At 40.9% G+C, this 19,931-nt stretch overlaps 1 protein-coding gene across 1 annotated transcript in view; it reads right to left on the reverse strand.

Annotated features, from left to right (window-relative positions):
* MDFIC (MyoD family inhibitor domain containing) overlaps positions 1-19,931 on the reverse strand; it is a 91,020-nt gene that overhangs the window by 53,358 nt on the left and 17,731 nt on the right. Inside the window, exon 2 of the mRNA XM_059396533.1 lies at positions 18,496-18,618. Coding sequence (XP_059252516.1) covers positions 18,496-18,618 — 123 coding nt within the window. The remainder of the gene's footprint in view (positions 1-18,495; positions 18,619-19,931) is intronic.

The raw sequence follows: 19,931 nt of genomic DNA on the forward strand, positions 1-19,931 counted from the left end.
AACACAACAAATGAGTAAAGAGAAAAAAAGAGAGAGAGACCTGAAGGCAGACCAAGAAATAGACTCTTCACTAGAGAGAACAAAGTGATGACTACCACAGAGGAGATGGGGGGATGGGTTAAAAAGATGATGGGGATGAAGGAGGGCGCTTGTGATGAACGTTGGGTGTTGGATGGAAGCAGTGATTCGCTATATTGCACACCTGAAACTAGTCCTACACTGTATGTTAATTAACTAGAATTTAAATAAAAACTTCTCTCTCTATAGATAAACACTTTCCAATCCCACATTGTAGTTTACAAACTCCACGTGGCAACTATATATTCTCATGGATAATCAAAGACCATTTTCAGTAATTTTAGCCCTGTTTCTGCCACTAACTTCTTGGGCCACTTTAGATGACTTGTTTACCTCTTCATGCTCAATTTGCCAGCAGAAACAAAGCAAAACAAAAAACCCACAAAGGCTGAACACACTGATCTCTAGGGATGTTTCCTAACTTTAACAGTATAAGAACAAATGGGCCCATAATTCATTTTCAACATGTAGAAGAACAATGTAAGTGTAGCATAGTACCACAAACCAGAAAATATGAATGTAAGCACCCGCACTGTTAGGGCCTTAACACTCAGAATCTAAGTCATCTAGAGAATATCTATTAATTTAATTATTCAAATGTCTTTTTTTTAGGGAGAGACGTATGAGAGAGTGGAAGGTATGACATGTAAATAGAACCATTCAGTGGGAGCAAGGTTAACCAGAGGGAGTGACTGTTGGGACTAAGTGCTCTCTGCTCTCCACCTTCAACCAACAATTACTAATTTAACAAAGTTCACTTAGCCAGGTGTCAGGAGCTCAGGCCTGCTCCTCGTGACAACAGTAAGCAAGAGGGGGTAAAATGAAATCTCTTCCATTTTTTTTGGTCTAACATGGAAAATCAGAGACCAAAAGAGAATATGAAACTCAGTCTCTCTCTATGTTGTGTGATATCTGGTTTATGACCATCAATCTTAAGGGGAAAGGAGGGTGAGATGACAACTGGGACTCGTCCTTTGGGCAGCTGATTTGCACTGAGGGACCCCTGGCCAGGAGACCCCTCACTCTTGTGCCAGGCGCTCAGGTCTGGAGCCTCCCTGGTTTCAATTCTTTAGAGCATCCCTCTCTTGTGTCTTGCGAAGGTCAGAGTAGGAATGATTCGGTTACTCAGACTCAAGGGGTGGAAGAGACCAGATGGTCTAAGTCATCTGTAAGCAAACTTCTGAGCGGCACACTTGTGCATTCCCAACTTCCTCCCCGATTCCAAGAGCCTTTGTGCCTCCAATCTTGAACCTTTTCAGGGTAGTGCCACACCGTGTCATGCGAACACTCAGGTTTTGGCTAGTCCACGCTACAAAGCCAGTTCTGATTTCTCCACCTACTTTCTGTCTTTCAGAAAATGTTTTAACATCTCTGATCTGTCATTTCCTTGTCTGTTTTTGCTTTCCTTCAATTTATGTCTTTGTTAAAATTATCATTAATTTACTATCATTTCATGGGATTTCCAAAGAGAACAGAATATATATGTTCAATCTGCCATGTTGAAGCAAATAGTTTTAAAAACCATCACACACAAAAAAAAATCTCAAGAAAATGTGGCAAAATGTTAACACCTGTTAAGTCTGAGCTTGGTTGGCACATGGGTGTTTTTGATATTCTTTTTTAACTCTCATTTTTAAAGGAGCTAATTAAATGCTAAGAAAACTCAGAATTCTATTTATTAAGCACCTAAGGCCACAAACCAGTGAATTGCTACTGATTGATAACTTAGGTAGAAGCATCATTTTATCCTGATAACACTAATACAGTGGGATATTACCAGGAATCAAGGGCAAAACAGTATCACCTTTTTCTTAAAAAATAATCTTTTGTTTTGACTGAGATAGTTCACTACATTTAAAACTGAAAATGCATTTCAAGTTAAAGAGGGGCATCTTCAGTGCAGTGGCTCATGTCCTTACATTTTTGTAGGCAACTCTGATGATGTGATTTAGGTTGTATTTATTTTAGGATCATAAAAAGAGGTCATGCTGCGTGCACCTGACTCTCCCCGGCTAACTCCTGGATAACCAAGGCAAGAACCCAGAGAATCACACTCTACTTTCTTTCCTGGTTCTTTGCTTAGTGTCTCTGGATCCACCCGAAAATGGGACTAAGGAAGAGGCTCCATTCTTTCCAAAGAATAACTCAGAATGGTTCAGCACTTCTTCCTCTAACCCAGGTACTAGTTATTCTTATCATAATGTCTAACAAATTACACAAAGAAACTTAAGATTTAATGAAGTATTTCCACTTGGGTTTTCCCACTTGCCCCCTCACTGACCTCATGAGGTACTGAGGGAAGACAGTACTTCCCCAGCCATCTGTCTTCTGAAGATGCAGAACATGAAGTGACCTGGCATAATGCCACAAGGCCAATGGGTTTCAGGCAGGATCAGAATCCGAATCCAAGGACCCAAGAGCTTACCTTCTTGACCTACACCTGGTCTCTCTCTAAGCACGACGGTTGCGTGCTGGCCCCTTCACAATGTCTGACCAGGGGCCTCCCTCCTGCCAAACACTGAGCTAGCTGACAAGTCAAGCTTTGGGCCATTAATTCATTTTCACTTTTGCTCCAAATACGTTGTCTATTTGGAATATGGAAGTCAATAATTGGCTTGCCACATGTGTACCTTTCCCTACCTGAAAAACGCACCATGCTATGTTTGTATCTGTCGTCGGTGACGCCTCCAGTTCTTCCCAAGTCTTCATACTTATCATTAACAGCATGAGAGATCCCAGCACTGAGTCTGCAAGGTGGGCTAGAGTGGGTTCCATCAGGCCCGACTGACTGGCAACTCTCTAGCTGAAGCAGCCTGCTTGCAGACTTGCGAAAAAGAATTAAGTTATCTGAATAATGAAACTTCTTTATGACATTTTTCCAATGGGCTGAGTACTGATACTGTGTGCCAAAAACAAACAACAGAAAAGCAGGGACCGGTTAAATGTGGAGATAGACATAATAATGAGTCTCTCTCCCAAACAGACCATCCGCAAACATTTTCCCATTTGCATTAACCTGCAGAGAAGTGAAAACAACACTGTTCCTGCAATTACTACAGAAGTGACTGAAACCATCCCCGAAATGATTTCACGCCATCCTTACCTCCCAGAAATGCTATTCTAGGACCATAAACAGCCATCTTTTCAATTCATTGTAATTTAGTGTTTCATACACTAAAATGGACACTAAAATCTGTCATTATTACTGACCAAACTATAATCGCACGTACTCGGGCTGCCAGAGCCCTAGATTCTGACTCTGTGGGCTTAGTTATCCCATTTTAGTTTTTTTGTCAAAGAAGTAGTGGTTGGGCTTTTGTTTGTTTGTTTTTAGTTAAAAAAAAAAAGAGAGAGAGAGAGAGAGAAAGAAAGAAAGAAGAAAATTAAATGCAGAAAATGAACACTCCCTCACATTCAGGCTTTTTGCACATTAAGTATGCACCCGGTGAACTTCCACTTAAATATTTTTACTTTAACACCATAGATGTCATCAGAAAAACAAACTAAAGACTTCTCTCCAGTGAGCGTTCTAACAAACCCCTCATTTTCTTTAGCCTCAATGGAGACGAGGAATCGATCATGAACGCAATGTTTCTCAAAAGAAGCAAACCCGAGAAAGGTGATGAGCAAGGGCATGGATCCTTGCCTAAGTAATAGGCCCCGTTTCTCAGGAAGAAAACTTTTGGACATATTTAAGATAAGGACAGTATCTGTACTGAAATCAGAGTGCTAACTTGAAGAGTTGTGCAAAAGATACAGTATTTTGTTTGTGTCTCTCAAGATGGTGAACCGTGCTTGTGGAGGGCCTTATACTACCTACACTGTACATGCTGGAGCCTCACTAATTAGTTTCCATGGTAAAACTGAAACCTTTGAAGGGACTCCCTCAAGGTGAGAATGAGGAGACAGGACTGCCCAGGAACAGTTCTGGTTGGAGTATTTACTCCTTGTAGCAAAACAGCTCCTTCCATAGGTCAGTTTCTGCACTTTTACTTAATAAAAACAATTTATTCCAAACTCCCTCCCTCCCTTCTTCCCTCAGAATGTATTTATTCCACAATTCCAAGTCTTCTTATTCTGTGTGTAGGTGCTGAGTTTTCTGGGGTAGCTCCATTATTCGGAATTTGGCAAAAGGGTACCTCCTAATAACGAAATGACCAAGCTCCTGTAAATGCTGAAATTTTGTGATACTGATTATTCTTACACAAGCAAATGATTATGACTGGTTTACCGGTGACAAACAATGGTGCCAAAGTTGCACGGAACTAATGTGTTCCCAGCAGGTCTATAAATATTTGCTATTATTCTTCTTTTAGTAACTAGTTCCAAATGAGCAAACTATGAACTTCTAGACAGTAAGAATGGTGTAAAACTGCCCCTAATAAATCTTCTCCGTCTTATGCTATATTTCCATACCATTGAAAGAAATAGCTGATATTGCACAAAGTTTTGAAATACACTGTTCTCCAAAGTATGTGCTTCATCAGCAATTTATTTTAACATCCACATCTCCCTCTCTAAAGGAACTGAAACTAATTATGTATTGTCCCAAATGCCCAGATACCACTGATATCATATGAATTCATATATTATTCAAAATGCTGATCTTTTTTTACTTATTAATATGACGCTTAGGTAAACTGTATCTCTATTATAAGGGACTTTGCTCTACTCCGAGAACAAACTCTAGCTATAATGGTTAAGGAGGTATTCTTTCTACTCTATCTACAAGCACTTGATTGGGAGACTGCTTATTGCAGAGATTTTTAACTGAAAGCGAGAGCTTATTCCCACTAGGGACAGAGTGTCAAGAGAAGATGAAAACAGGCATTTGTAATTCCTCAGAAAAACAGGCAAAAGTGTCTTCAACCTTAAGAAATCCAACTCTTAAATAACATAAACCTTGATCTTGGGTTAATACATCAAGATTCCGAAGATAATCAAATAATCCCTATGGCGGCATCAAGTTTTCGATCCTCAAGTCCTTTCAATGCGCTCCCCGCCCCATCACGCCACTTCACAAGGCCACAGTGCAAATTATGATAGCTCTTTTCCAGTATCATAAAGCTTAAAGTGCTTCAGAGTGAAACTAAAAGCACAAAACGCTTTCTCAACCATGTAAACATCTCTCCAGAAAACAACTTCCCAGAAGAACTAAGGGCAAAAACAAGAAGCCAGGATCTGGATTCTCCCAAACAGGCAGCCACGGCATTCAGTCCCTATGGGTCATCAATCATCAATCACAATTATAAGAAATCACCACCCCCCCAAAAAAGGAAAGAAAGTTTTTAAATATTCAAAAAACTGCTCAATGTGCAAGCTTTTTTTTTTTTTTTTTTTTTTGTTCTAGGGCAATATATTCAATTGAAAATCTTACCAGTCCTAAGTCTGAGCCATAACTCAAAATTAACAGCAAAGAGGGCGCCTGGGTGGCTCAGTGGGTTAAGCCTCTACCTTCTGCTCAGGTCATGATCTCAGTGTCTTGGGATCAAGCCCTGCATCGGGCTCTCTGCTCAGGAGGGAGCCTGCTTCCCCTTCTCTCTCTCTGCCTGCTGCCCTGCCTACTTGAGAGATCACATGTCAAATAAATAAATAAAATAAATAAATAATTTGTCAAATAAATAAATAAAATCTTAAAGAAAAAAAAATAAATAACGGCAAAGCTCTCAGAAATTAAGGTTGTCCAGGACCTACTCACATCTGATTCCAGGTTCATTAGTATAGAGTACGGCCTGGGCATCAGTATGTTTTTAAGCTCATGTGAAGAGCTGAGAACCATTGCTTTGAACAAAGGGATAGGACTATAGCATCATATTCCTGCCTCTGTAACTTTGGCTTCAGTTATTCTGATTTCTTCTTGGTGCAGAAGGAAATGAGCGAACAGCAGGTGTCAAGATTCTCTGCCCATCTCTTGGAATCAGAACAGGCAAGTTCTCATGGAGGCAATGAGGAAATAGTTCTCAAAATTAAACAAGCCTTTTTAGTAAGATGTCAAGTATACCATTAGCCCGGAACTGTCTTGAATTCATCACAACAAAGATAAAATTCCAAAGGACTATAGTACATTAAAATTTTCCTAACTTTTTTATGTTCCAACACAAAGGCAGGATATAGTCACATCATGATAGTGACAGAATGGCAATAACTGCCAAGTAGGAAAAAGGATTAGAATTTTCAGCTTGGGATAAACTTATAATTTGGGAAAACTATCACCTCGCCTGTAACTTGAATGCAATCTCTAGGAGACCATGAATATCATAATGTCTCAACCCTTTCCCTACTCCATCCCGCATCTGAGACTCGAGGCTAGAAGATCAGGAGATGAGCTGTGTGGCCTTAGGTACACCGCTTGACTTTTCTGAGCCCAGCCTCATCTAGAGACAATAATACTTATTATTCCACCTGTCTGATAAAGTTGCTGATAGGCCAAGTGAGATCATCAATATGAAAAATTTCATTAACTGTAAAAAGCTCTAAGTAATAACATTGTTAATATAACTAATAAAAAGCATCCTTTGATATGCATGAACTGTAGACTGAGAAAATTAGCTCCTTAAGAGAGGCAAAGATAGTCAATCCACATTTTAAGACAAATTACTACAGCTTAACCAATTCAAAGCTGTCAGTCTCCTACAGAGAAGCTAAATGTAGTCAAAAGGTACAGATTTTCATTTATGCAACAATTAACATGACAGTATTGGGAGCAAACTCTGTGCATGGCCCTAGGCTAGATGCTGGGAGGGCTACAAAGCTGAAAGAGCCGCCAATTCTGCCTTTAAGGAGCTTCAGTTCAGTGACAAGGAAGAGGGCCATCCACACGGCAGGACAATTTCAAAATTAACAAGTCCTTTAGGAGAGATGAAGATGAACCCAGTCTGCGAGTCCAGAAGAGGGAGAAATCACAGCAGGCCTTGCTCGTGCAGCTGGAGATGCATGGAGACAGGTAACCTGACTGAAGCAGAGGAGGAAAAGATTGCACATGCAGAGGGAAGAACAAGGAATCTATTTTGGCTACAGTAAAACTACATGAAAAGAAGTCATGAAGGAAAAAGCCAAATTTCTTTTCTTCCCATAGTCATCCAAAACAGCTTTGGGAAAGTCCACAGTGGCCCCGCACCGGGGCTCATTGCTGGGGTTGCAACGGAAATCCAGCAGATCGTAGCCACGGCGTAGCAGAACTGGGTTACAAATTGTGACAACTGAAAGGAAAGGGTGCTTGGAGAAACAGGGAGGAGACAAATTTCTCTCTTCGGAACTGAGAATTAAGTCTGGAGCTCAGGGAGTTTGGGGGGGTGGGCGGTGGTGGGGACACGATGACCCAGAGTGGGAAAGCTCAGAGACAGAAAGGAACTCAAGGCATCTGGAGGACAGAAAGAAAGCCAGGATAGTTCGGGAGGCAGAGGGAGGAATTTCCAGCAGGAAATCTGTCCTGACAAACACTACAAGAGGACTGAGAGGAGGCCACTGGGCAAACTGCCTTATCAGTATTAAGAGATCGTTTTAGATCTAAGACATCTATCAAGGTAGACAAAGTACCAGCCGTGAAGACCAGAAGTGGGTTTGAATACCAGGAGCTCGTCCTAAAATATAGCCTAAAATGTCTCAGAGATAGAGACAGATACATTAGAATATAAGAGGAGTCTTTAGAAAATAGTGTCACAAAATCAAAAGGCAAGAATGGACCAAAAGCAAACATCAACTAGAAATTAAAGTACAGGTGAGAAGCAGAGAGGTCTCAACTGAGATCAGAGAACGTGTAGTCATCCTAAACCTAATCGCACTGCCTTGAACATCTTTTATCTAGGAGTCCCCAGGCCTTCGAATCTGAATGGAGAAGACGGACCGTGTTGGCTGTTCCCTTGTTATCATGGCCAACTGTACACAAGGTCACAGAATTGAGGGAGATAATGGAAGATCATTTGCTGGTGTCAGCAAGCCATGAAAACAAAACAAAAAGACATGTGAAGTTAAGGAGATGAGATTCAAGTCCGGGAAAAGAACACAGTTAACACATTAGGCATAATTAAAGAACGGGCAGAAATGAGAATTCGAGTTTCTGATTTCAAGATCTTAGAAAAGAGACCTTGGCGGCATCAAAGTCCAAAGTGTGTCCATGTTTGTAAGGTGGCTCCAGTGAAACAGATTTGAGGTTCTTTGAGTGAAAGTGGTCAAGCATCAGTGTGATTTCAAAGAAAGGAAAAGCAGCTCTACAGTTCAAGGAAATTAAAAGCAGCCTTGACTTAGAGGACAAATTGGATACTAGCAGGGATTGAAGAGGTCATGCTGGGAGGTGGAACCGGATGCAAGGGCAGGCACAGCACCATCACACCCAACACCGCTCCACACGGGGACTCACCAAAGACTCTGCCATTCGACTGTGAGTGTGGGCGACCAGCAACACACCTTCACACCGACCTTCCAGGCCTCGGAGGGGCAGTGAGGCTCAAATCTAATGTCTACATCAACTGAAATTTTTTGAGCCTGATGTGAATCAGTTCAAACAAACTTGGACTTTATAGAAGAAGTCAGTATTATTCAATCTCCTATAAAAAGACCTGATATATATTTAAAGTACGTTCTAAATATTATGCACATATATTTCACTGGGGTATAATCTATAAGAAGTTAAAGAGGCAAATGAGATATATCTACCTGGAAAACACTGAAGGGCATTGGCTCTGTTGCTTTTAACAGTGTAAAGCCAGATCAAAAATCAACCACCTGAAACTGGCTAAAATGAAAAATATTAAAAACCTAAATATGTAAGAACATGGGTTTACTTTTATATTTCCGGTGTTACATATTCATATTCAGAGTTATCTGACAAGACTTTTAAAAATCTACTGGAGGGGCATCTGGGTGGCTCAGTGGGTTGAGTGGCCAAATCTTGATTTTTGGCTCAGGTCATGATCTCAGGGTGGTGAGACAGAGCCCCCATCCCCAACTTCTGGTAGGGCTCCGTGCTCAGCGGGGGTCTGCTTGAGATTCTCTCAGTCCCTCTCCCTCTGCCTCCACTTCTGCTCACATGCTCTTTGGTAAATAAATAAATCTCTTTCAAAAATTTACTGGATATGAGAGAAATGCAATAAGAATCTAACTCATGAGAAAGAGCAGGCTAACTGTACACGATCACACCATTCTTTGGATGTATTGTTTTCACTGCTGCTCATCTTTGTGGTTATGACAGCACCTTTGCAATGCTCAACGAACATGGAGGTGCCCTGCAAAGATGGGCCTCTATGTTGATGATACAGTATGTTTTTTTTTTTTTCCCCATTAAGACAAGGAACAATAGGCAACATTCAAAGATGACATGTATGGGGGCACCTGGGTGGCTCAGTGGGTTAAAGCCTCTGCCTTCGGCTCTGGTTATGATCCCAGGGTCCTGGGATCGAGCCCCACATCAGGCTCTCTGCTCAGCAGGGAGCCTGCTTCCTCCTCTCTCTCTCTCTGCCTGCTTCTCTGACTACTTGTGATCTCTGTCTGTCAAATAAATAAATAAATAAAATCTTAAAAAAAAAAAAGATGACATGTATGGTCTCATTAGACCACACTGGCATGAAAGCACCTAGCTGGTTCAGTCGGTTAAGCCTACGGCTCCTGGTTTCAGCTCAGGCAATGACCACAGGGTTGTGAGATCGAGCACCAAGTCAGCTCTGCCCTCAGTGCAGAGTCTGCTTGAGATTCTTTCCCCTTCCTCTCCTTCCCCCTCTGCTCCTCCCCGTGGCTTGTGTTTGCTCTCTAAAACTAAATAAATAAAATCTTAAAGATCACGCTGGCATAATCAATTATTTATGACAATTTGAGATGGTAGGAATCTTTTTTTTTTCTTAAATTTCCCAGTCCAAATTCTCAAAACCATGGAAAATGTATTTAATGAGATTATGTTCCAATGCAGAACAAATCACTCCACCCACTCTCTTCTCTAGCTCACTTAATGCAATTTTACCCTCCAATACCAGCATCGGAGGGTTTCAAAAAAAAATTCCCTGACTTCTGGGTGTCTTACTGTGGAACCCAAGGACTTAGGAAGACTCCAGCTTCTGATGGAAAACCGTGGAGCAGGATTTACCATCAGTCCTGAAAGACTCAGTGAAGGAAACGTGGGACAAAACACCGTATTGACTCTGAAGTGTGCTAAGATGGAGGGGAATGGAGCTCCTGGAAGGAGTGGAGAGGGATTTTCAATGTTCCTTCTCGTTCTCATACACCTCATCCTCTACCAAGCCATGGATAAAACTATAGCCGGAAGCAGGTCTCAGTCGTTCTGTGCCTGGATAAAACCTGGCAACCACTGCCTTTAAGAATCTGTTACATAGCAACTGTCCCACATACCTGTACAAGCTACTCATACTTGTTACAAAGACAGGATCTGCCCAGCCCAGAAAAACTTCCTCATTCTAGAATTTCAGAGCCTTACTGAAAAAAAAAAAAAAAATTCTAAAATGGGTATACAGTATTCTTTTTTGCTTACCAGAACTGAATTCCCACTCCCTTGATGCCTCCAGCTAGGCCTGGCTTTGCAGCCATGGGACTTGTGTGGGCAATGGCACAGAACCCCATGCTCAGAAGGACCCTGAGTGGGTTCAATGCTCTACCGCTGCCATCTTGAAATTCACACTTTTTGAATAAGGGGACCACAATTCTCATTTTGCACTACACTCCACATATACCCCACCCACCAATTTATTTAGCTGGTCCTGTCTCCTGCAGAACCTGAAGGAATCTGAATCTTCTGGCTTATCTATTACTTGAAACAGTTCCTACAGGGGACTGGGCTCTAATGTAACTTTGGGAAGCTGGACCCTTACCCTGGCATTGTTAGCTATGTAGGAGATTTTCTTTTTAAAATAATTCCATTCTCGTATGTTACTGGACTAGATGGAGAAGACCTTTCCAAATCTTACAATGAGGCAAACCAGCAGTTCCAAACAACGTGCACTGTTTTTCATTCATTTCAGAGTCCTCAGCTTAGAGAATATCAAACGACTCTTCCATTCCTCCACAACAGGTAACTAATCTTAGGGCAAAGCAGAAGGAACCAGAGATAACCAACTTGCTGGCTTCTCCTCAACTATTAAGTTTTGATGAGGAATTCAGAAGATTGAGAGTCAAACATAGATAAGCCCCAGCTTTGCCTTTTAATGGCCACAAAGATGGGAACCAACCTCTGGATTTGTTTCCCCACCTACTGAACAGGGCAGTTTTTATGAAGCCTCTAAAATTTCTTCCAAATCTAATAATCTGGGTTTGGGAGAAACTATTTCATTTAGCATCCGTGCAACCGCACCTTGTAGCCTGTCCTCACCAGGGACCATTCCACTTCAAAATTGAGAGTTCTTACTTTCCGTTTTCATAATTCATCTTCTCTTTCCACTTTCCCTGTTCACTTACTCCATTGATACCTGTTTTGTTTCTCCAGGAATAGAAACCGTGATGGATTGTCAGCCTCTCTGGCTATTTTTCTTATTTGTTAGACCTTTCTTGTTTTTACTCCCTTCTCAGCCCATCAGACAGTCACAGCCCAGCATTTCAAACCCCCTTTGGAAAAGTCCTTAAAACCTCTGCCATCCGACCTTTGGAAACAACTATTATTTGTCCAAACTAAAACCCTTGGCCTCATTCCCAGCACCTGCTTTTCTCTCACCCCTCATAGACCATAGAAAGCTGGATCCCACCTGCCATGACCCTAACCAAGATGTAGCTTTCTCAGCTGGATTAATACAACAGTCTCCCTGTTGGTCTCCTGATACTTTCAGTTTCCCATTCTTATTTATATTCCAAATACCACAACAGTAATCATCCTAAAATATAAGCAAATATAAAAACATAAACCTACCCTACTCCCTTCAATACCTTCCATCTTCCCTTAAACCTCTGTTAACAGATTCTTTGCCTCTTACCTCTCTCTACCTCTAGTCGAACATTTTATATCTCAGCTTATATAAAACTTCTGTAACTCTCCTCAAGCTGACCTATTACCTCTAGACCTGTAAGTATGCTGTTTTTTGGTTTGGGGTTTGGTTTTTTTTTTTTTTTTTTTTGCTTACTATGGCGCCATCCACTCCCATGCTCTGCCTGAGTTGGCTAACTCCTTTAGGCTTTCCTATAGACATCAGTCCCTCTGGAATACCCTCTTTGACCTCTCCCCAATGTGAGAATTTGTGCTTCTCAAATGTGAAAATATAGCAGCCTGCCCTTTCCCATCACAGCACTCATAATACACATTTCAAGACCATAAACTCTGAATACACAGACCACACCTGCACTGTTCCTCACTGTATCATCAACATAACACAGAGTCAGCCCAGTGTAACACTCCATCTTAATGTAGCCGATTTCTTATTCAGCTTTAAAAGTTATATTTTGACTGCTAATCCTGAAAGTTCTGTATGAATAACATACTCCACAAAAAATAATTTATGTGTAAATTCACATAGTGTTCAGCTCCAGGAAGTTGGGAGGTTTGAGAACTAAAATTATCTAGACCACAGCATTTATGGCCTTGATCTTTACATGTTAGTTATTCCTTCAGTGGTTAGCATTTTCAGGTTGATCTCTGAGGTAGTTCCCAGGCCTCAGCACCTCCCCGAGGCTCAAAGAAAGTCCCAAATGGGAAAGGAATAAATCTGATTCCCTCATTGGACCCTACCCACCACTTACACTTCAATACTATCTCATCTTCCCCCAGTAAAGACCAGAAGATTTTAAGGACATCAGAAAGAGACTGAAAATCTTTGACGAAAGGGCAGCAGGAGATAGACTGGAAATGAAACCAGTCATGGTAGAGGGTAGGGGTGAAGGGAGAAGTAATAAATGAAACTATTCATAGGATCGGTAAGAACAACAACAGCAACAACATACACTGCACTTTACAGAACACAAAGCATTTAATAAGTAATTTGAAAAGGCAGAGGAAGAGAGGAAAAGGAAGAAGAAAGGCCGAGGCTGGGCATAAACAAGGGAAGGAGGGATGAAGGAAGGAAGGAAAGAAACTAAATCGGTCTCAGACTCTTTTCTTATTGGCTAGACAAGAAGAGTAAGAAACGGGGAACCAAAAAAGGTCCTACATAAAGTACCATCTCCACCCACCCCCATGGACAATGAATGTTATTGAGATCATGGCCATGGATCACTGAGAACTCTTCAGAAGAACTTATCAGCAAAAAGCAGTCACACCTATGACTTGACTGCTTTAATACCCTTAGAGTCATCTATAAATATTTGGAACTTGACATGAATGAATCATGTATAGCTTGGGAGTAAGAAGGGAGTTAGAAGGAATAAAAGGAAGAATGTATTGATTTAGCATGTTCGTGAGAGGACCTTAAAGTCGGAAATAGTACAAGCAAGATGGGTAAAGAATCTCATTAATTCTATGTGCTTCCTACGCATTTATTAAGCATAAACCACATAGCATCCAATGTGTTGGCTAACATTGTGACATAAATATCCACAATCTTGGGAAGACATGGTCTATGTACCCAGCATGTCTGCACACGTAACCGACTGGAATCATGGATCAAAAAAAAAAAAAAAAAAAGCAAAAGCAAAACTAAAAAACAAAGCTTCGTAACTGATACCTCTACCCAAGGATAATAATAATGAAAATCAATAAATTCATTCAATGTTTACACATACAACTCTGTGCTAACTAAGCATACAAAATACGTTTTCTCATATAATCCTTTAAATAGGGATGCTTGCATGGGTCAGTCAGTTAAGCAGCTGCCTTTGGCCCAGGTCATAATCCTGAGATCCTGGGATCGAACCCTACATCTGGCTCCCTGTTGATGACGGAGCCAGCTGCTTCTCCCTCTCCCTGTGCTACTCCTCCTGCTTGTGCTCTCTGTCAAATAAATAAATAAAATCTTTAAAATAAATAAATAATCCTTAAAATAACACAATAAGGTATACAGAACTAGCCTTCATTTTAAAAATGAGAAATTTGATCACAGAGTTTAAGTAACATGTCCAACACCAGGAATAACGATGTCAGTATCCGAACCTGGCAGTCAGCTTCCAAGACTCTGAGCGTAGGATGCCCAACGCAGAAACAGTGGGCAATGGTTCTCCCTAGCATCTTGACCCAAACCCAGATAAGCTTGGAATGATGGACCCTAAGGAAGAAATACGTCAATAAACTTGAGTTCTATTCTAGAATGCAGCCTAATCATGGTCATTGGCCAATGAGAGAAATATAGGTAACCACCCAAAAGAGCTTCTGATTGTCCACTCAACCCTGAAACCAAATCATGAGTTGGATTTTGGAATAACTGGTGGTTAACGATTCTTCTCTACAGCAATAACCAAAGCATCTCAACTATAGCCACATTACCATTTGGTCAGCGTATTTTTTTTAAAAAAGAGAATTTTTCTGAGAGACAAATGGAGGAAAAGATACTGAGCCAGGTGAAGTCACAAAGGCTTACTCCCAATATGGGATCCCAGAATGAAGGAGCAGGCACTATTAAGAGAGAATTCCACATCACCTAAGAAACATAACACAGAACTACATTCGTCCCCTTCCCCCACAGTCTTACTGGATGATACGTATTTCAGGGGCTTGTTTATGTCCTCTTTTATATAAAGTGAATTCTAAAGGAATAACAGTAATAATATTAACTATCATGTGCATTCAAACATGAGAACTGCTGAAGAAATTTAAATATAAATCTCTCATGCTCTTCCCTTATCATCAAGTGAGAAATGTTCTCAGTATGTAAACAGCACGCCTGAGTCTCGGCCTTTTTCAGCATTTGACATAAAGAAGGCATTCCGTCAAGCGATCAAGTAGTATTCACTAAAGAGTGATCAGAGGTAAGTTGGCAAAGTCTTGGAAGAGGAAGGAATAGAGCTCCTCAGAACCCAGCCTGGCGATGTTGAGAGGAAACTCCAAGGATGCCAAGGGGAAGATTTCCAGCAGCAGGAAGAGTGAAACAGCAGGAAGCATTAGCTCAACGAAGAGGAGACAAGTGTGCATTCGAGAAGAGGCTTGCATTCTTCTACCAATTACGTGCTTACTATTAGGAGAGCTAAAAACTCTTCAGAATGAATAAATGGGTTAAATAGAATGAGGATTACCATTTAAGTGGAGCATTCTAACTTTGCTTCAGATCATGGGAATTCTACAAAATCACAAAGGAGAGAATTAGCTGTACAAAATAGTTTAATTTAATGGGAAACTTATTTCAGAAGAGGGGCTAAGGAAAATTTCTGGAGTTAAGTAATGACATTTAGAATTAGGAGACGTTTATGTAAAAGCAATGTCCAAGGATCAAGTTAAGTAATAAGAATTTTCAGAAAGACCTAGAAAAATCTGCGATAGAGACCTGAGGCACTTTGGAAAGAAGAACAAAGAAAAATGTAAGCTCTCTCTCTATAGGAAATAATTAGAATAGAACTTGACCTAAATTAAAGGAAAATACTACAAATATCTGAGTATAAACACAGGATACACACACACACACACACTCTCTCTCTCTCTCTCTCTCTCTCTCTCTCCTACCTTAGAAATCCCCCCAAAGACTAAGATCAAAATGTTACTTCTGTTCTTTTTCTAGTCTAATTAAAACATGAAATGTTGCCTATTGCCTGTTATCAGTTTATGCATATTATGGGTTAAACAGAAAAATTAATATTAATTGAGGGTGTCACTTCTCTGCCACATTTATTTTACCAATTCAGAGGAATAGTGATTATAAAAACAAGGCAGAGCTCCAAATTATATACTGAATCATATACGCTAATCCGAGGGGAAAAGCCAAAGTCTTAACTAGTGTTCCCATAAAAAGATACTTTTATAAACTAAAATTTAAGCCTCATTCCAGAAATTATATGCCAAAATGTTTACTTGGAATATGAACCCCCTTTTAAACTGTAAAAAGAAAATTCATAAGATGAAAAAATAAAACCTCCCAATCATAAAATTTCCTCAAAAACCTCCATTATGCTTTTAATTCTTTACTGATTTAGGTCTTTTCTTTTTTTTTTTATTTTTAAACCAACTTGAGTAGTTGGAATTGTCTTTTTAATTTAAATTTCATAAGAAAGAGAATCACAATGCACATTCCCTGACCAGATTGTGTGTGGCCTATTTATTCGAAATGTTCGATTCCATATGGATTTCTTCTCTTTTATTTATAACTTCCAGAAAGGATTCTCTGTAATAAGTTAGCAACTCAAGGGCAACTGATTTGAAATCCAGGCCCTGAGAGCACTGTACCTGAGGTCTGCCACCTGCAAGGTTTTCTAGAAGGACCAGGGAAGGCCCACAAAGCTCGAACTTCTGTGTGGAGCATGAACCAAGTGTGAGCCACAAGTGGGTGGTCCACTGAGGTCAGGGTTAAAGTTCAGAGAATAATTTGGAAATTATTCTCCACTTGGATCTCATTTATAAGCCTGAGAATACACCCTTTAATTAGAATACAATTTCCAAAGCAACCACTCCCTTGACTTTCCAGAGCTCAGTTATTCTCAGGAAAGTAAAAACAGCCTCATCACACTGACAGCTAACAGTCCCCTATAAATTACGCCTTCAATGTCCAACAAAGAAAGCAGCAGGCATCCGGGACAATGTAGATGTTAGCTGCCAGCCTTCTAACCACTCTCAGGAGCAGAGAGAGAAAGAGAAGTCCTATTAAACCGACTCACTCTCGTCCACTTCTTGCTTATGCAGCTGAGCCGTCCCATGGAAGCTTGGAAAAAGAGTGGGCTGTGCATTTGACAACGTTCCCACACCCCGGCCGGCCTCATTTTTCTGATGATTCCTGCGTCCAACCAACCTCACACTACAGTGGGAACACTAAAATCAATTCCATGAGAGCCAGCTGCCCGCCTCTTCCACAGTGCTCAGGGAGCCACAGTGCTCAGGGACTCCTGGCATGGGAGCCAGCCCTGGCCTGACTCACCACAGATGTTCCCCCCTCCTCCCCCTTGCAACTCAGAGCCAGGGCCTTCTTTCCAGGGCCTATTGTGATTACAAAATATTTTACTGGGCCCCCTCAAATGTGCTAGAGGCCGAAGAGGAAAACACACACCTCACTCACCTTGGAGTTAAGAGAGACAGGCAATGAATTATGCAGACGACCACCTACTCTACCGGGAAGGCCAAAGAAGAAAATCCAGACAGCTCTGTGGAGGCCAGTGTCAGGGAGTTGGAACAGCAGAAGCTATCACAGTGTCAAACTTTGAAGTGCTAGCCAACCTTGAGTCGAGTCTAAAGATGACATAAATCGTTCTGTTTTGGCAAATCCAGATATCAGATTTTTCTGGAGACGCAACAAAGTTGCCTTTGCCTAGAAAATGTGTGACCAGGAAGAGGACAAAAATATAGTTTCTGAAATCTGTAATCAGAATTCAGAGTCCAAGGTCACCCGTAAATATTCAGAGAGTCTTGCCAGCTATATTTTGGGCCGGGGGTGGCTTTGCTGCCTTTGGCCTTTTTCTTCCAGATATCCATTTGACTGTTTCCCCAGCAGCCTACTCAGAGGGGGCCATAAAACTAGACAGTGGCTCCCAGATACTCCACTGTCCCTTGGTACAAGCTAAACCATCATTATCTCCAACGAAACTATTTAATGCAATTTACATTTTTTTTTTTAAATCCCTGCCCAACTACCTAGTGTAGACGATAGGACGAAGAATTTATTTCCAATCCTCTCCCTTTAATGGTATGAATTCTGTACCTAAGATGGAGCTTCACCAAACACTATAGCAAAAATCTTTTTACTTATTTGTTTACTAGAAAGAATAATTCACTCTTTGAACCTACAGAGGGGAAGTTCCAGGTCTAGAGAACATGACACAGAACCCGCATTCTGAACAGCACCCCTGTGATACTGCTGTTGCCAGACATTCCCACATTCAGATGAAAATACACCAAAGCTTTTGTATATATTCTACAAACTACGTTCAGGAAGAGGAAAAGAGTAAAAAGAAACCAAGTAGTGCTAAACATGTTAATTGCAAAAAAAAAAAAAAAAAAAAGATGACAACAGAAAACCAGTTTGGAATCATTTGTCACAAGAACAGGGACCAGAATGGTACCAATCACCAAAGTGCTGTTTACTATCCTTTTGCTCTGTCTTTATCTTTTTAGTTTCACAGTCCACTCAGAATTGTCCAACTTCTACTTCATCACTGCTCAAGAAGGAAGTAAGTTTAACTATATCTCTAGGAGAATAAAGTCCAAAATTTATAGGTCAATTCTTCCTTTAGATAAAAGGATGGAAATGGACAGACAGTATTACTTATATCCTAGTTTTAGCTCTACATCTTAAAATACTTATGAATATACTTTCAGATAAACTCTGCTGATTTAGAGATTTCCGGGAGAACTACAAGGAACAATGAACTGAAAGCATGCTTTCATAGCGATATACCCAAATCACTCTGATTTTCTCTACAAATACTTACTTCGGATGAGTTCGTCATCTGAACAGTTTTCCCAAATGGACTGGTCTTGCATCTCTCCATGTGTGAAGCAGCTATTGGTAGCTTGAGTTACAGTTCTCTCAGTATTTTCTTTATCACATTTTTCTAGATAAAACACAAGATATATTATTATTAAATGTTATATATTTTTCTCTATTTTTTCTTATTTTAAGGTATTTTTCCCCCCCAAATGCTTCCAAGTCTGCCATAATTTAAGCAAATGGGAGCCATATCTCTATCGACTGTTGCAGTAACAGATTTATTAAGCACCTACTATGTGACCAGCATCAAAGACACAGACATGCATACAGCAAAAATAACCTATTAAGATTGTAAGTAGAGCCCCGTGGGTGGCTCAGATGGTTGAATGTCTGCCTTCGGCTTGGGTCATGATCCCAGGATCCTGGGACTGAGCCCCACATTGGGCTCCCAGGTCAAGGGGGAGTCTGCTTCTCCCTCTCCCTCTGCCTCTCCCCGTGCTCATGCTCTGTCTCTCTCAAATAAATACTATTTTAAAAATCTTTTTTAAAAATGATTATAAGTAAGTCATCATAACACACGTGGTCTGCCATGACAGAGTCATGTGCAAAGGTCATGTACAAGATGAAAGTGGGTCTGTACAAGTAGGGGGCAGGCATGGTAGGGAAAGCACAAAAGGAGAAGAGATCCCACTGAACGGCTGGGCTAAAAGACTGCAGCTGAACGAGGAGGGACTGAGAAGTGAGGAGGTGTAGAAACCAAGTGTAAAGTTCTCTCTGTGGAAGCTTGGGAAAGAGGCAACGACTGTGTTCTGCATTCTCAGAAAGGGAGGCTCTTGAGGATGGGAGATTTATACATGGGTTTATGGGTCCCCAGGGGGAAAAACAGTAAGGAAAAAGTACCACCTTTTCAGGACATAAGAACTCAAACAAAAAGCTAACTGGAACACAAGGTGAAATCCATGTTATAAGAGGTCCAGAGCACTGAAGAAGTTTGAAGGAAGAAAAAGAAACTCACCCCGATTCAGAGCTCAAGAAAAGCACTAGAGAAAAAGGTGCATGTTGGACGGTCTTCAGAATATTCATAGGAATTCTAAAAGCAGGGATGGGAGAAAGGCGATGCCGCGTAGAAGAACGGCTAGGGCCAACTCTACAAGCAAAAAGGTTCCAGCACTCTGGAGTGTGAAATACTTTAAGAGGGACATTAGGAGATAAGACTGTAAAGGTCTGATTAGGGACACAGCATGGATATTTGCACACAAAAGTGAGAAATCTGGACCGAATTTAAGGCAAGATAAGTAAGTCAAAGTAGCCACTGAAGCTTTATGAAATGCCTTATCAGAGCCATGCATTAGGAAGATTAATACATTTGTGCACAGCAGTGCCTCAGTCCTGACTGCGCTTTAACTCACTTGGGGGCACTCTTTAAAAAAAAAAAAA

Source organism: Mustela nigripes, chromosome 4 (assembly GCF_022355385.1).
Source record: "Mustela nigripes isolate SB6536 chromosome 4, MUSNIG.SB6536, whole genome shotgun sequence".
Taxonomy (NCBI): Eukaryota; Metazoa; Chordata; class Mammalia; order Carnivora; family Mustelidae; genus Mustela; species Mustela nigripes.